This window comes from Zootoca vivipara, chromosome 5 (assembly GCF_963506605.1).
Source record: "Zootoca vivipara chromosome 5, rZooViv1.1, whole genome shotgun sequence".
In the NCBI taxonomy this organism is placed as follows: domain Eukaryota; kingdom Metazoa; phylum Chordata; class Lepidosauria; order Squamata; family Lacertidae; genus Zootoca; species Zootoca vivipara.
In genome coordinates, this window is record NC_083280.1 from 35,265,499 (window position 1) to 35,279,398 (window position 13,900).

General features: G+C 40.4%; 1 protein-coding gene across 2 annotated transcripts in view; it reads left to right on the plus strand.

The window, feature by feature from the left end:
• Positions 1–13,015, plus strand: part of LOC118093423 (glypican-5) — a 399,866-nt gene extending 386,851 nt beyond the window's left edge. For both annotated transcript variants that reach the window (XM_035132482.2, XM_035132483.2), the window contains one exon: positions 11,771–13,015. In XM_035132482.2, the coding sequence (XP_034988373.2) occupies positions 11,771–11,964 (194 nt within the window). In that variant the 3' untranslated portion in view covers positions 11,965–13,015. The remainder of the gene's footprint in view (positions 1–11,770) is intronic.
• The last annotated feature ends 885 nt before the right edge of the window (positions 13,016–13,900 follow it).

Sequence of the window (13,900 nt, forward strand, 5' to 3'; positions counted from 1 at the left end):
AGAGAGGGAGGTACTCTACCACTCAGGCACGCCAGCTGGGGAGGCTGAGGCTCCCCAGCTGCCCCCCACCCCCAGTTCTTAAGGAGGAGGCCGGGGCCCCTCAATACTGAGCAGTGACGTGGCACACATTATGTCATGTGCGATGTGGCACATGTCATCAGACATTGGCCCCCTCAATAGGCAACTATTGTGAACTACGAGCCCATCACAAATCAGGAAGTGCTCACACAGGCCTTCGCTATCTCAGTTTTCAGTTGGGACAAAGTGTCCCGACATGAAAATTATGTGTCGTGTCCAAACCTCAGAGGCAAAACTAGGATGTGGTGTTTTGTTTCCTTCTAAACCACTTCAGCCAGTGAATGTTTGAGTTGGCTCAAGGCGTCTGTAATTAGTCTCTGCTTGCTTGTATTCCAAACAAAATTGGGTTCTCTCTTCAAACCCCACAGGGCCAGTCTGTTTGACTAGCATAATGATCCATCACTCCTTATGTATACGAACACCTCAGTTGTCAGCTAAGTGCACATATGTTGCATAAGGAATAGAGATCATAAGTCACGGTGACCTTTCTTCTCTAGGAACACAAGGTTTAGTGATCCTAGTCACAGTTGCGCCTTCTTAGTTTAACTATTAGGCAATGAAAGAAGTATTGTTTGAGCATTTGAATGTTATTCCAAGAAAGTCTTTTAATTTTGGCATGCAAAAGATAAATCAGGTCTTCTTTTGAGTGACAACTATTCTTCCTGTTAACTCTGGCAGAGCACACTTGATTGCTGCCATCCAGCATGGGCTGTGTTTATGCAGGAAAAGACTTCTGTGCATGTACCGTATATAAGACGACTGGGCGTATAAGACGACCCCCAACTTTTCCAGTAAAAATATAGAGTTTGGGATATACTCGCCGTATTAATAAAACGACTCGGCGTATAAGACAACTCCTGACTTTTGAAAAGATTTTCCTGGGTTAAAAAGTAGTCTTATACGCAGGAATATACTGTATGTCTCTGACTGAATTGGCAGCTAGATCTTCATCAGGTAGATGTACATCGGCATCTCGAGTAACATCTCTGGTTATGGGTGTACATGTGTTTCTGTACTGCGACAAAGACTAGAATGAGCAATGCTCATCTCTTGGGTTGCACTGAACACTACATTGTTGATTTATTAGTAGTATTTTAACCCACCTACTAGCCCCAAAGGAGCACTCAAGGCAGCTTATAAATTACATAAAGAACAATAATGTTAGCATAAAACACATATCGATAAATAAAATACATAAAACTAGACCAACAGACCTACTAAAAGATCGCAATAGGATTGAAACAGCCTTCAGAGAAGAGCTTCAAATGCCTTCTGAAATATTCATTCATTCATTCAGCTAAAATAGTGTTCATGTTGACAGCTAATCAAATGAAACGTTGACACCAACTACATAAAAACAATGAGAATACTTCCTTGGTGGGCCTCTTTAGGCAAGGGATTCTGCAATGAGGCTGCTGCTACTTCCAATCCCCTGTTTCTTGTCATCATATTCAAGTTATGACTTCAACATACCAGGAGATTCATATGGGATAATATGATCCCTGAAGTACCCTTGAGTTGGTCAGTTTCAGCAGGACTAGGCTGTATGTGAATTCTAGAACTGGGATACTAGGATCTCAGTTCCAATTTGGATACAGTACTTTTATATTCTTTCTATTGTTATAGTCCAGAGATTTATCATCCCTAGAGGCTGTGGAGGGGTAAAATCTTTTGGTTATCCATCATTTACATGTTTATTCTTCACTATCTGCTGCAGATGTTCCTCTTCATCCTTAACACATATCCAACGTATTCCCACCTTACTTTATGATTGACTTTTAAGATTAGGAACTGCTGAGGTTTTTTCTCAGCATTTGTGGAAAAATTAATTCCGTGTGATCCCTAGATCCTGAGGCATTTGCTTTTGAATGTAGTTAGGTGAGCTTCTGTAACCTTGGCACAGTTTCCTCTATATTAAACTTTTGATGAAGTCTTTCCTTTGACTTTATATATTTAATAATTGGCTGCGCTTAAGATAACATCTTGACTGTCCTTAGTACTTTGACAGTATCTCTAGTTGATGAGAGAACCACATGCTTTGTGTAATCTTGAGTAAGAAAAGTTTTCTGATACCAGATATCTCTCTAAACAATTGTCTTTATATAGGAGATGCCGAGCTTTATTATGCAGTATACTACAAAATCCTAAGACTGCAATACCAAATTCTATTGGAAATGTCTTTATTTGTTCTGAAATTATTTACCCGTGTTTTTAAATGTATTAATTGACTAGCAAAAGGTCCATCATAATGAATGAACAAAGGGCAGGTATATGGAAACACCTAAGGGAATTCGACATGTTTCTATAAACTCTGCATACATAGGCAGATTAAAATCCAGTTGATTCCTTCTCAGTGAAGGTCACACACCCCTCAGGAGGACAGGTGTTATTCTCCTTTCCACAACTGTCTTCCTCTTTCCTGGCTCATAGCTCAGGGAGGTTAGAGGTCCAAAACTAGAAACACATATGTGTGACTGCAGAACACCAGTAACAGGTAAGGAAACTGGGTTTTTGTCCAAACCATTATAGAATCCTTATTGGCACACAGTGTCATGTTTCCTAAGCAATTTGGGGATAAAATTGCTCATAGATGCTGTGACCTAGACACTGCTAGATGTTTGTGCCTCTGTCCTGGCTATGGGATGGTTTTCAGTTGTTGAAACCTGAGGGTATGGACAAGTTCTTTGGACAAGTGTGGCCTACACAGGCAGCAGATTCCTATGGGGCAGGAATCTTATCGTATGTAAGATTTGGGGGGAGGGTGTATTCAGGTGATACTTCAACCTTGTGGAATTCCTGCATGAAATGACTCAATCCACACCACTCAATCTACAGTGGTACCTCGACTTACAAACGACTTGACAACTGAATTTTTCGACTTACGAATGGGGCAAATGGCCGCACGCTTACGAATTTCTCAACATCTGAACGGAAACCGCGGTGGTTTTTTCGACTTACAGATTTTTAGATGGGGTTGCTTTGACTTACGAATTTTTTCGTTTCCAATGCATTCCTATGAGAAATCGCATTTCCAATGGCGCTTTTCGACTTATGAATTTTTCGACCTACGAAGGTGCCTTCGGAACGGATTAAATTCGTAACTCGAGGCACCACTGTAATGTATATATTGGAGCTTACTTATCAGTCAGAGTTGGAATATCTTTTGCAACACAGTTCTCATTAGTTTAATATCCAAGTATGCATTTAAAGTTGTCTTTTAACAGAACATGTATTTTTAAAATTTTCTGAAGATATTTTAGAATTGCAGATTAATGCATAAATGGAATGGAATTATGGGTGAAGATATGCAAAAGTGAGAGGAACTAGAAATAAATAGATTTGCTCATCCCCATGGTGGGGTCTAAAATTGTGGCTTGTTCTCTCTTCCCCACATTCTCACATACATTGACATAGATTTGCTAAATTCATTCTTGCCACTGAGACTGCATTATAGCTAAAGATAGCAATTACAAGTTACGTATAATCGCATGGGGAGTGTCTAAAATTCTGTATTGCATTCTCCCAGGTATTTGCTCCTGGTACGTCCAATATTTAAGAGGAAGAGCCTTCTCTTCTTTCATCTCAGAGATAATTCCCATCAAAATTCCTTCAGTAGCACCTTAAAGACCAACTAAGTTTTTATTTTGGTATGAGCTTTCGTGTGCATGCACACTTCTTCAGATACAGTGAAATGGAAGTTTCCAGGCACTTATGTAGAGAAGGGGTGGGGAGGGGTGGGGATGGGGAGGGGGGATCACTCAGAAGGGTGGTGGAAATGGGTGATTGACTGACTGATAGCTGTTGATGACCGCAAACGACTGCAAATGGTTTTGCATGAAAAAGCAAGGGTTGAGATGGCTGAAGATCGCTTATCATGTATAATGAGATAAAAATCCGATATCTCTGTTCAAACCAGGTCCCTCCATGGTTTTGAGCTTGGTGATAAGTTGCAATTCAGCAACTTCTCTTTCCAGTCTATTTCTGAAATTCTTTTGTAGTAAGACAGCTACTTTGAGATCTTGTATAGAATGTCCTGGGAGATTGAAGTGTTCTCCTACTGGTTTTTCTGTCTTCTGGTTCCTGATGTCAGATTTATGTCCATTTATCCTTTGGCGTAGGGTTTGGCCTGTTTGTCCAATATAGAGAGCTGAAGGGCACTGTTGGCATTTGATGGCATACACAATGTTAGAAGATGAGCAATTAAATAGTCCTGAGATGGTATGTTGGATGTTGTTGGGGCCAGTAATGGTGTTGTCTGGGTGTATGTGGCAGCAAAGTTGGCATCTGGGTTTATTGCAGGCTCTGGTACCAGTGTCCATGTTAAGTCTGGTGGTTGTATTATTGTGGGTGAGGAGTTGTTTAAGATTGGGTGGCTGTCTGTAGGCAATGAAAGGTCTTCCTCCCAGAGCTTGAGAAAGGGAGCTGTCATTGTCCAGGAGAGGCTGTAGATCTCTGATGATGCGTTGTACTGTTTTAGCTTGGGAGCTGTATGTGATGACTAGTGGTGTTCTGTTATTTTCTTTTTTGGGTCTGTCTTGCAGCAGGTTCTCTCTAGGTATCTGTCTGGCTCTGTTGATCTGTTGTTTAACTTCATCAGGTGGATATTTTAGTTCTAAAAAGGTTTGCTGTAGATCTCTTAGGTGAGATTCTCTGTCTGTAGAGTTGGAACAGATGCGGTTGTAACGTAAGGCCTGGCTGTATACGATGGATTGTTTGGTATGTTTGGGATGGTAGCTAGAAGCATGTAGATATGTTTGTCGGTCAGTTGGTTTTCTGTATAAGGTGGTGTCTATATGTCCATCCTGTATTTTTATAGTAGTGTCCAAAAAATGTATTTCTTGCATAGATTGGTTCATTGTTAGGTTGATGGTGGGGTGAAAGTCATTGAATGTCTGGTGGAAGGTTTCCAGGGTCTGTTGTCCATGTGTCCAGATAATAAAAATATCGTCAATGTATCGCAGGTACAGGAGAGGTTGTAGTACCTGTAGTACACCGTACGTGACACCACAGATTTTCTGAGGAAAATACAATATTTGAACAATCTTCCTAACAATACTATACTAGCCACTATGGATGTGGAATCTCTATATACCAACATCCCACACAATGATGGTTTACAAGCCATAAGGAACACCATTTCAGATAAAACCACAGCGGACTTTGCTACCAAACTCTGCCACTTTGTCCTTACCCACAACCACTTCAAATTTGGTGATGACCTGTTCCTCCAGATCAGCGGCACAGCCATGGGCACCCGCATGGCCCCACAGTATGCCAACATCTTCATGGCAGATTTAGAACAACGTTTCCTTAACTCCTACCCACTCAAACCTCTCCTGTACCTGCGATACATTGACGATATTTTTCATGCAAAAACCATTTGCATTTTCATGCAAAACCATTTGCAGTCGTTTGCAGTCATCAACAGCTATCAGTCAGTCAATCACCCATTTCCACCACCCTTCTGAGTGATCCCCCCTCCCCATCCCCACCCCTCCCCACCCCTTCTCTACATAAGTGCCTGGAAACTTCCATTTCACTGTATCTGAAGAAGTGTGCATGCACACGAAAGCTCATACCAAAATAAAAACTTAGTTGGTCTTTAAGGTGCTACTGAAGGAATTTTTTTTATTTTACTTCGATCCAGACCAACACGGCTACCTACCTGTAACCAATTCCCATCAAGAATGAATAAAACATTGCACAGCCTCTGTGCTGAGGTTTCTCCAATGAAAGGATGGCCCTGGCTGATTACAATACTTTATCAAACACCATGTGTTTACTTTTTAAATAGAAATTTACAAAATGCCCTGTTTGCACATCTAACCTTCTAACTTTTTGATTCTAAATAGCCATGCATACCATCCTGTGAAATAATCTTTGCTATGAAACCACAGTGAACGAGAAAATTAACGTTGAAGTCCTTTCCTTAGAAAGGTTAAAGACAGATTTTCCTAATGTATTATTTAATGCTTGTTACGTAGTGCATTAAGCAGTCGGTACTGAGGGGGAGGCTTTTAAAAGCCAACAGCCCTTTTGTTGATAGCATTCAATCTTGCCTCAAATGTTTTGGTTAAGTCAATATATGGAAAATAAATGAATTAATACATTCCAACCTGGCCAATTTATAGAGGCCAATCAAGTTACAATGCTGGATATAGCCAAGTGAAAGTGGGGGATAGATTTGACTTAGTGAGGTCTTTATTTAATCAGCTGGCTCAAGAGAGCTGAAGTCAGCAGCCCAAGATGATATAAGAGGCAATGGAGAAATTGTGCCTTTACCGCAGTCGAAAGGGAGAATGACAGTGATGGAAAGAGGGCCCAGGTGCTGTCAGAAAACCACCTCTTCTCATGATTTATTCCTAATAATTCCCTCTTATTACTGATATTCAGGCAGGAGTGCCAATATGTAGCCAAAACGGCACAGCAAATGCATGGGGCGGGGTGGGGTGAAATCAACAGGCTCAGGCCAAGTACAAGGTACCGCATATTTATATGAAATCACATACATTTGAAACATCATCTAAAAAGACTGCAAGCACCCTCTAAACCTCTGGAAACCCTTGAGAAAAACCAGTAGCAGTTACCAGACACCAAACTCTGCCTAACTCCACCACAATCGCTCCCTCCAAATGTCCTTCCTCAAACTCCCGACTCCCCACAAGCCTCAATGGTCAGTGCCAGAGTTTGTTAAGGGCTGTTTTCATGCCTTTTTTTGCCCTTTCAGGGCTCTTTGTAGGCCCTTCTTACCATTTCTAACGTCACTTCTGGGTTCAGCGCAATGGATGTGTGCAGAGCAAACGCATCAATTGGATGTGTGTAAATTGGTTGTTGCCTGTACAAAAAAAAATGTTTAGTACAAACCCAGGGGCAGGGTGGGGAGACTCTGAAGCAGTCCAAAGAGGATTGAACATCCCCAATGGTCACAGAATGCTAACTAACATATTGGGGGACTAGAAAACCGGAGGGGAGAGAGAATAAAACGTAATGGAGTATCCTGAAAAATGCATTTATTTACTTTAATGGCAGCCCAAAGGATGTCCATTTCAGTGTTCTCATACTTCTGTTCTTTCCCTGTAAATATCTGCCCGCTCGGTTTTTTGTTTTTTGCTTCCCCCATCCCTTTGTGTAAACCCCAGCACAGGATATCAGAGAAATGGCACTGAGCCTGGAACTGTATTCTCAACAATGACACGATGGGATGGCCGTTGTCCTTTCCTCTTATGCAGCCATTACCTGCAGCCAACCTTAAGTACATTTTCAAAGCTATTAGTCTCCCCAAATGAATGGTAATGTTATGATGAAGCTGAAGGGAACACACAGCATCTCTTTCGTGATTTGTGTTGCGGAGAGTTTGTATTTTCAAATAGAATAAACTCATTTTTATGATGCAGAGAGAGTTTACTGATAGTTCTCCAAAGCCACTGGCCGGCAGACAGTGATCTCAGATTACATTTCCATTTCTGGAATCTATGCCACCTAACAAGCTTGTTCTTCCAGGAATCTACTGTATTTCTAAAATCCAAAGACATGGTTTTTAGCTGTATAATAGAGCTGATGCTTCTTTTTTAATGGCACGTTTATGCTTGAGTTTAGTAAGCAGTTTCAGGTAGCAATTGTTGGTTGTCATTATTGCAGTAGTGCCTGGGTGTTTTGCGTACAAACACAAAGCAAAGTTTGTCTCTGCCTCAGTGAAACTATGTTGATAAAATGGGAATTCCAGCTAAAGCACAAAAGAACTTTCCTCTTGACACTGAAAATTCTCTAGAAGTGCATATCCTGTGGGAAATACATTTTCTAGCTTATTGTCTTATTAAGTCCAGTATGTGACCAAACTAACAAGTAAGGATGTGTAAAGTACACTTTGCTGTGCTTTACGTCTTTGCAGTTGTAGTGTATAATCAGCTTATACAGAACCATCACTTACATATCATTCTGTATAATAGGGATGTCAATAGCTTTATCTGTGCTCTTCAACAGAACTGGAAGTAAAAGCTGTACCAATATTATAAGGGTTGAACTGTTCTTTTCTCACTCAGAGTGCTGGAATCAGTATGGTGTAGTGGTTATAGAATACCAGGCTAGGAATACCATTCATGAAGCTTACTGGGTGATCTTGGGCCAATCACTATTGGGGATGGGTGGACCAGTCTATTTCTGGACCAATGCCCCTTTCACATATGTTCCATTCCTAAGTCCATCTATTACCATTTTCATATTCATCTATGTTTCTCTCCCCCCCCAAAAAAAAATATGCAAAAAATTTTTTGCATTAAAATACCATATATAAGTATAGATCTGCTCAAGAAAATTGGAGATATGAAAGGAACATTTCATGCAAAGATTACCATAATAAAGGACAAAAGTAGTAAGGACCTAACAGAAGCAGAAGACATCAAGAAGAGGTGACAAGAATACACAGAGGAATTATACCAGAAAGATATGGAGGTCTTGTACACCCCAGGTAGTGTGGTTGCTGACCTTGAGCCAGACATCTTGGAGAGTGAAGTCAAATGGGCCTTAGAAAGCACTGCTAATAACAAGGCCAGTGGAAGTGATGATATTCCAGCTGAACTATTTAAAATTTTAAAAGATGATGCTGTTGAGGTGCTACACTCAATATGCCAGCAAGTTTGGAAAACTCAGCAGTGGCCAGAGGATTGGAGAGGATCAGTCTACATCTCAATCCCAAAGAAGGGCAGTGCCAAAGAATGCTCCAACTACCGCACAATTTTGCTCATTTCAGACGCTAGCAAGGTTATGCTTAAAATTCTACAAGGCAGGCTTAAGCAGTATGTGGACCGAGAACTCCCAGAAGTGCAAGCTGGATTTCGAAAGGGCAGAGGAACCAGAGACCAAATAGCAAACATGCGCTGGATTATGGAGAAAGCTAGAGAGTTCCAGAAAAACATCTACTTCTGCTTCATTGACTACGCAAAAAGCCTTTGACTGTGTCGACCACAGCAAACTATGGCAAGTTCTTAAAGAAATGGGAGTGCCTGATCACCTCATCTGTCTCCTGAGAAATCTCTATGTGGGGCAAGAAGCTACAGTTAGAATATAGAATAACTGATAGGTTCAAAATTGGGAAAGAAGTACGACAAGGCTGTATATTGTCTCCCTGCTTATTTAACTTATATGCAGAATTCATCATGCGAAAGGCAACAACCTCAGATATGCTGATGACACAACCTTGATGGCAGAAAGTGAGGAGGAATTAAAGAACCTTTTAATGAGGGTGAAAGAGGAGAGCGCAAAATATGGTCTGAAGCTCAGCATCAAAAATACTAAGATCATGGCCACTGCTCCCATCACCTCCTGGCAAATAGAAGGGGAAGAAATGGAGGCAGTGAGAGAATTTACTTTCTTGGGTTCTATGATCACGGCAGGTGGTGATTCCAGTCATGAAATTAAAAGACGCCTGCTTCTTGGGAGAAAAGCAATGACAAACCTAGACAGCATCTTAAAAAGCAGGAGACATCACCTTGCCGACAAAGGTCCGTATAGTTAAAGCTATGGTTTTCCCAATAGTGATGTATGGAAGTGAGAGCTGGACCATAAAGAAGGCTGATAGCCGAAGAATTGATGCATTTGAATTATGGTGCTGGAGGAGACTCTTGAGAGTCCCATGGACTGCTAGAAGATCAAACCTATCCATTCTTAAGGAAATCAGCCCTGAGTACTCAGTGGAAGGACAGATCCTGAAGCTGAAGCTCCAATACTTTGGCCACCTCATGACAAGAGAAGACTCCCTGGAAAAGACCCTGATGTTGGGAAAGATTGAGAGCACAAGGAGAAGGGGACAACAGAGGACGAGATGGTTGGACAGTGTTCTCGAAGCTACGAACATGAGTTTGACCAAACTACGGGAGGCAGTGGAAGACAGGAGTGCCTGGCATGCTCTGGTCCATGGAGTCACGAAGAGTCAGAAACGACTAAACAACAACAACAACACAACAACAACAACACAACAACTGTACATTGGAACTGCTTTTCCATGTAGAGCTTTTCCTGAAGCATTCAGATATCATCACCCTAAGTTTCTACTGAAAATTTTGCAGATTTGACAAAATCTGTCTGGTTATCAAAGCTTGACCCCAGCTCTGTGGCAGAGCTGTCACTTTGTCACACTACATAACATTTTCCTGAATGTCAGTCATATCATTTCAAATCTCATCCCCAGAGGCACCAACTAAGTGTCAGATTCAGACCAAGGAAACGTCATATAAGAATCTACTGCCTTATTTTCAGAGCTGATTTTTTTTAAAAAAAATAAAACGATCAGACGAAACAAACTTTGAATTTCATGAAAGTGTCACATGCAAATTGGACTTCCTGCCACATTTGCAAAATGTGCAAATTATTATTATTAGGCTTTGATTTAAAAGATGGCTGATACATGGTTTTAGAATTTGGAAATCATGACAGTCAGATTTATAACTGCATCCTCTGATATTCAGAACCACAAATGATTTTGTTACACATGGACTTGCTTCAAAGTTGTAGAAAGCTTGGTTTCTTACTTCTAAGAAAAGAGGATTGGCACTTGAATTAGCTGAAAGCAAACTTCTGAAATTATTCAGATTTAACTGTCAAAGATGAATGTTCAAATATTTACAGGTGTGGAAAAGCTCTATTAACTTTAGCAAATGAGATTATTGTCATTAAGCTTTGGCTGAACAGTTGATGAATACTCTCTGACAAATAATCACCCAAATATAAGGTTTTTAGCTATTCTTTTTTCCCATGAGTCATCTGTGCACTTGAGTCCTGCAGACAACTCCATTAGCTAGACAATCTTACTCATTTAAATAAAACAATCCAGAAATCAGTGCATATTTTACCTCTGCTTTTAATAGGGTGTGATTGCACTCCATGGAACTTCAGCTATCAAATCAAGCAAGATAACCTTAGACAGAACATAGATCACTTGGATCACAGACCTGATAGTCTTGTCTTGCACAAAACTCAGAAGCTGAGCTTTGAAAGTTCATTTCAAAAAGTAACCAGGTCTTATTCAAGTTCAATATTTCCAAAAAGGAACTAATTCAAGTTCACATTTATCCCTTTATAAAAACAAACTTATTTGATTCATATTCAGTTCACAGTTCAATTCAAGTTCATCCAAATGATCCTCAACAACAACAAAAATCAACATTCAGAATGTTAAAAGCTGCTGTGCTGGGGTATAAAATATACTTAAGAAGACCAAGAAAAGATAAACACACACACAGTGGAATGGGAACTGTTTGATTCATTTCCCCAGCAATTATGACATTTCCGCTTAAAGGCCTAAAGGGGCTAAAGAGTAAGCCATACAATCAGAATCATACAATGCAGGCAATGCGAACGATAGGATCAAATTTAGCTCAATAATACAATTGGCAAATCTCTCCCTTCAGTTAAAGTAAGAGACTGTGGCTGGCCCAATGTCACCCAGTGAGCTTCATGACTGAGTGGAAATTTGCACCCTGCTTTCCAAGGTCCTAGTCTAGCGCTAAAAATGCAATTCTAAGAACCCTTGTTAGGAAATAAATTCCCTGGAGTCTAGCTTTTCAGTGTACATGTTTAAGATTCTGCTGAATGCCTTGTTTCTAACTCATTGATAATGGGGCTTCATTTTGCATTTGACATTTTGTGTCAAGTAAGAAACTAACATTGCCTTTTTTTCTGTTGTGTTTACCTCCTTCAGATGTTCTTGGAGCTGGTCCAGAAGACAGGAATGAACCGAAGCCAACTGTGAGAAAGGTGGACACCACAACCACAGCTTCTGTAAAATCATCTCCTAAACATAAAGTGGACAGCAGCAATATGGGAAACAGAGCTTCAAGTTCCTTGCTCTTTATTATTACAGCCCTTGCAGTTTTGTGGCACTCTTTGTTGTAGCTGCATTATGCGGCGATAACTGTGCAGTTTCTGCTCGCTGTCATTTATACCTACAGCCTTATCCAAGTAAAAACCAAGTTTAATGGCTCTCTCAATGGTGCACTCTAGCATTATGTGGTATGTTAGTGTAAGTACTAAACATTAGTCTGGGACTGGTTAACAGCAAGCATCTCCATAGCTGTCGGTATCTGGAGATGGCTCTTGATAACACCTCATCTACTCAAGATGTAAAAAAAATAAAAATAAAAGGATGAAGACAGGAAACCTGAGTAGATTAAGTTATTGTGGCAGACACAATTAAGAATGTTAAAGTTGTAAATTAATATGTTGGCACCCCCCCCCTTTTCTTTTTTTCTCATTGAGTAATGAACCGGCTGCCTATTTGTTTGATCTTTCTTGTGAGTTTCACTGCATAATTGGTTTTCAGGTACAGGTCAATAACACGGTATATGTTTTGGGATCAGCCACTATATATTATAAACAAAGTACAGTGCTATCTACCAGTTGGATAAAATTCTGAAGCGGTCAGGAAAACCATAGCATGTTCAAATCTCTTATTTTCTTTCGTAGTGTTTAGGATGTAGAAAGCAATATAAGAACCATATGCTGTGTTTAATGTATCAGTATAGCTGCCTTAACTGTTGGCAACACGTAGAAACACTTCTCAAGTTATTTTGAAACATATAGAAGTGTTTCACTGCCCATGCACTTCATTACCATACGCTTAAGACTTGACTGTGTTGTGAATACCTGACAAACGTGAAAGGGAGAAGAGCGGCACTTGATTGCTGAGACATAAACTGTCACTTCTTTAAATTCCTCTACAGTTCCTGTATGGTGTAGCCATTGAGATAACAAAAGCCCTGGTCCACAGATCCTCACATGGTGCTACATAGCTATCAGAAGAGAGGTGGGAAACCTGCAGCCCTACAGATGCTATGGCTCTACAACTCTCATCAGCCCCAACCATCATGGCCGAAGGTCAGGAATGATGGGAGCTGTAGCCCAGCAACATCTAGAGCAGGCACCCCCAAACTCGGCCCTCCAGCTGTTTTGGGACTACAACTCCCATCATCCCTGACCACTGGCCCTGTTAGCTAGGGATGATGGGAGTTGTAGTCCCAAAACAGCTGGAGGGCCGAATTTGGGGGTGCCTGCTCTAGAGTGTGACAGGTTCCCCTCCCCTTTGTTAAAGGGAGCAGGAAGGGGAAGGCCTGGAATCAATCCCAAAATGCCCATCACAAACAGCTGGTCAGCATTGCTAAAGATGGCAGAGCCAACCACTGCCAGTTTTGTTGGTTTGTGCATGATCTCAGTCCCTCTTCTCTGGGTAACCATGTGGGGCATGGTCCAGCAGAGGACTGGTACATGAGTCGCTCTTGCTGAATTGGAGCAAATGTTTCCATCTAGCTACCAGAAGTTATTACTTTTTATCTCAAAAGAGATATTGATGCTCTACAGAGCTATGAAGAACAGTGTGTCTCATAGTTTTCCATTTAATTACAATTAATGTTTTATTGTGCTATGATAGAAAATAATAAATATGAAAGAAACCTAGAATAATAAATACATTATTTTCTGCTTGTTCTCTAATACATATTTTCTTTTTTGTTATTGTAATGAGGGCTTTTCAGTTACAAAATGAAACTGATGTGTTTGACAGCTTGACAAGATGTTACAATACCACCATTAGATGGGAGAGGGCAAATCCATGTATTTTTGACAACTCTTTTTGCAGTGCCATTGAAAATCTATACAATACAATCTGAGTAGAATTAACAATTGTAACAGTCACTTTTGCCTCTGGTTTATATTTACTAAACAAAGCCAGTTGTTCGCATAACTGAATAGTAGTTTTCATAACACAGAATATTACAATGTACAGTTTTATAAGATATAATGTAAAATATTGCTTTTGATTTGTGTGTGATATATG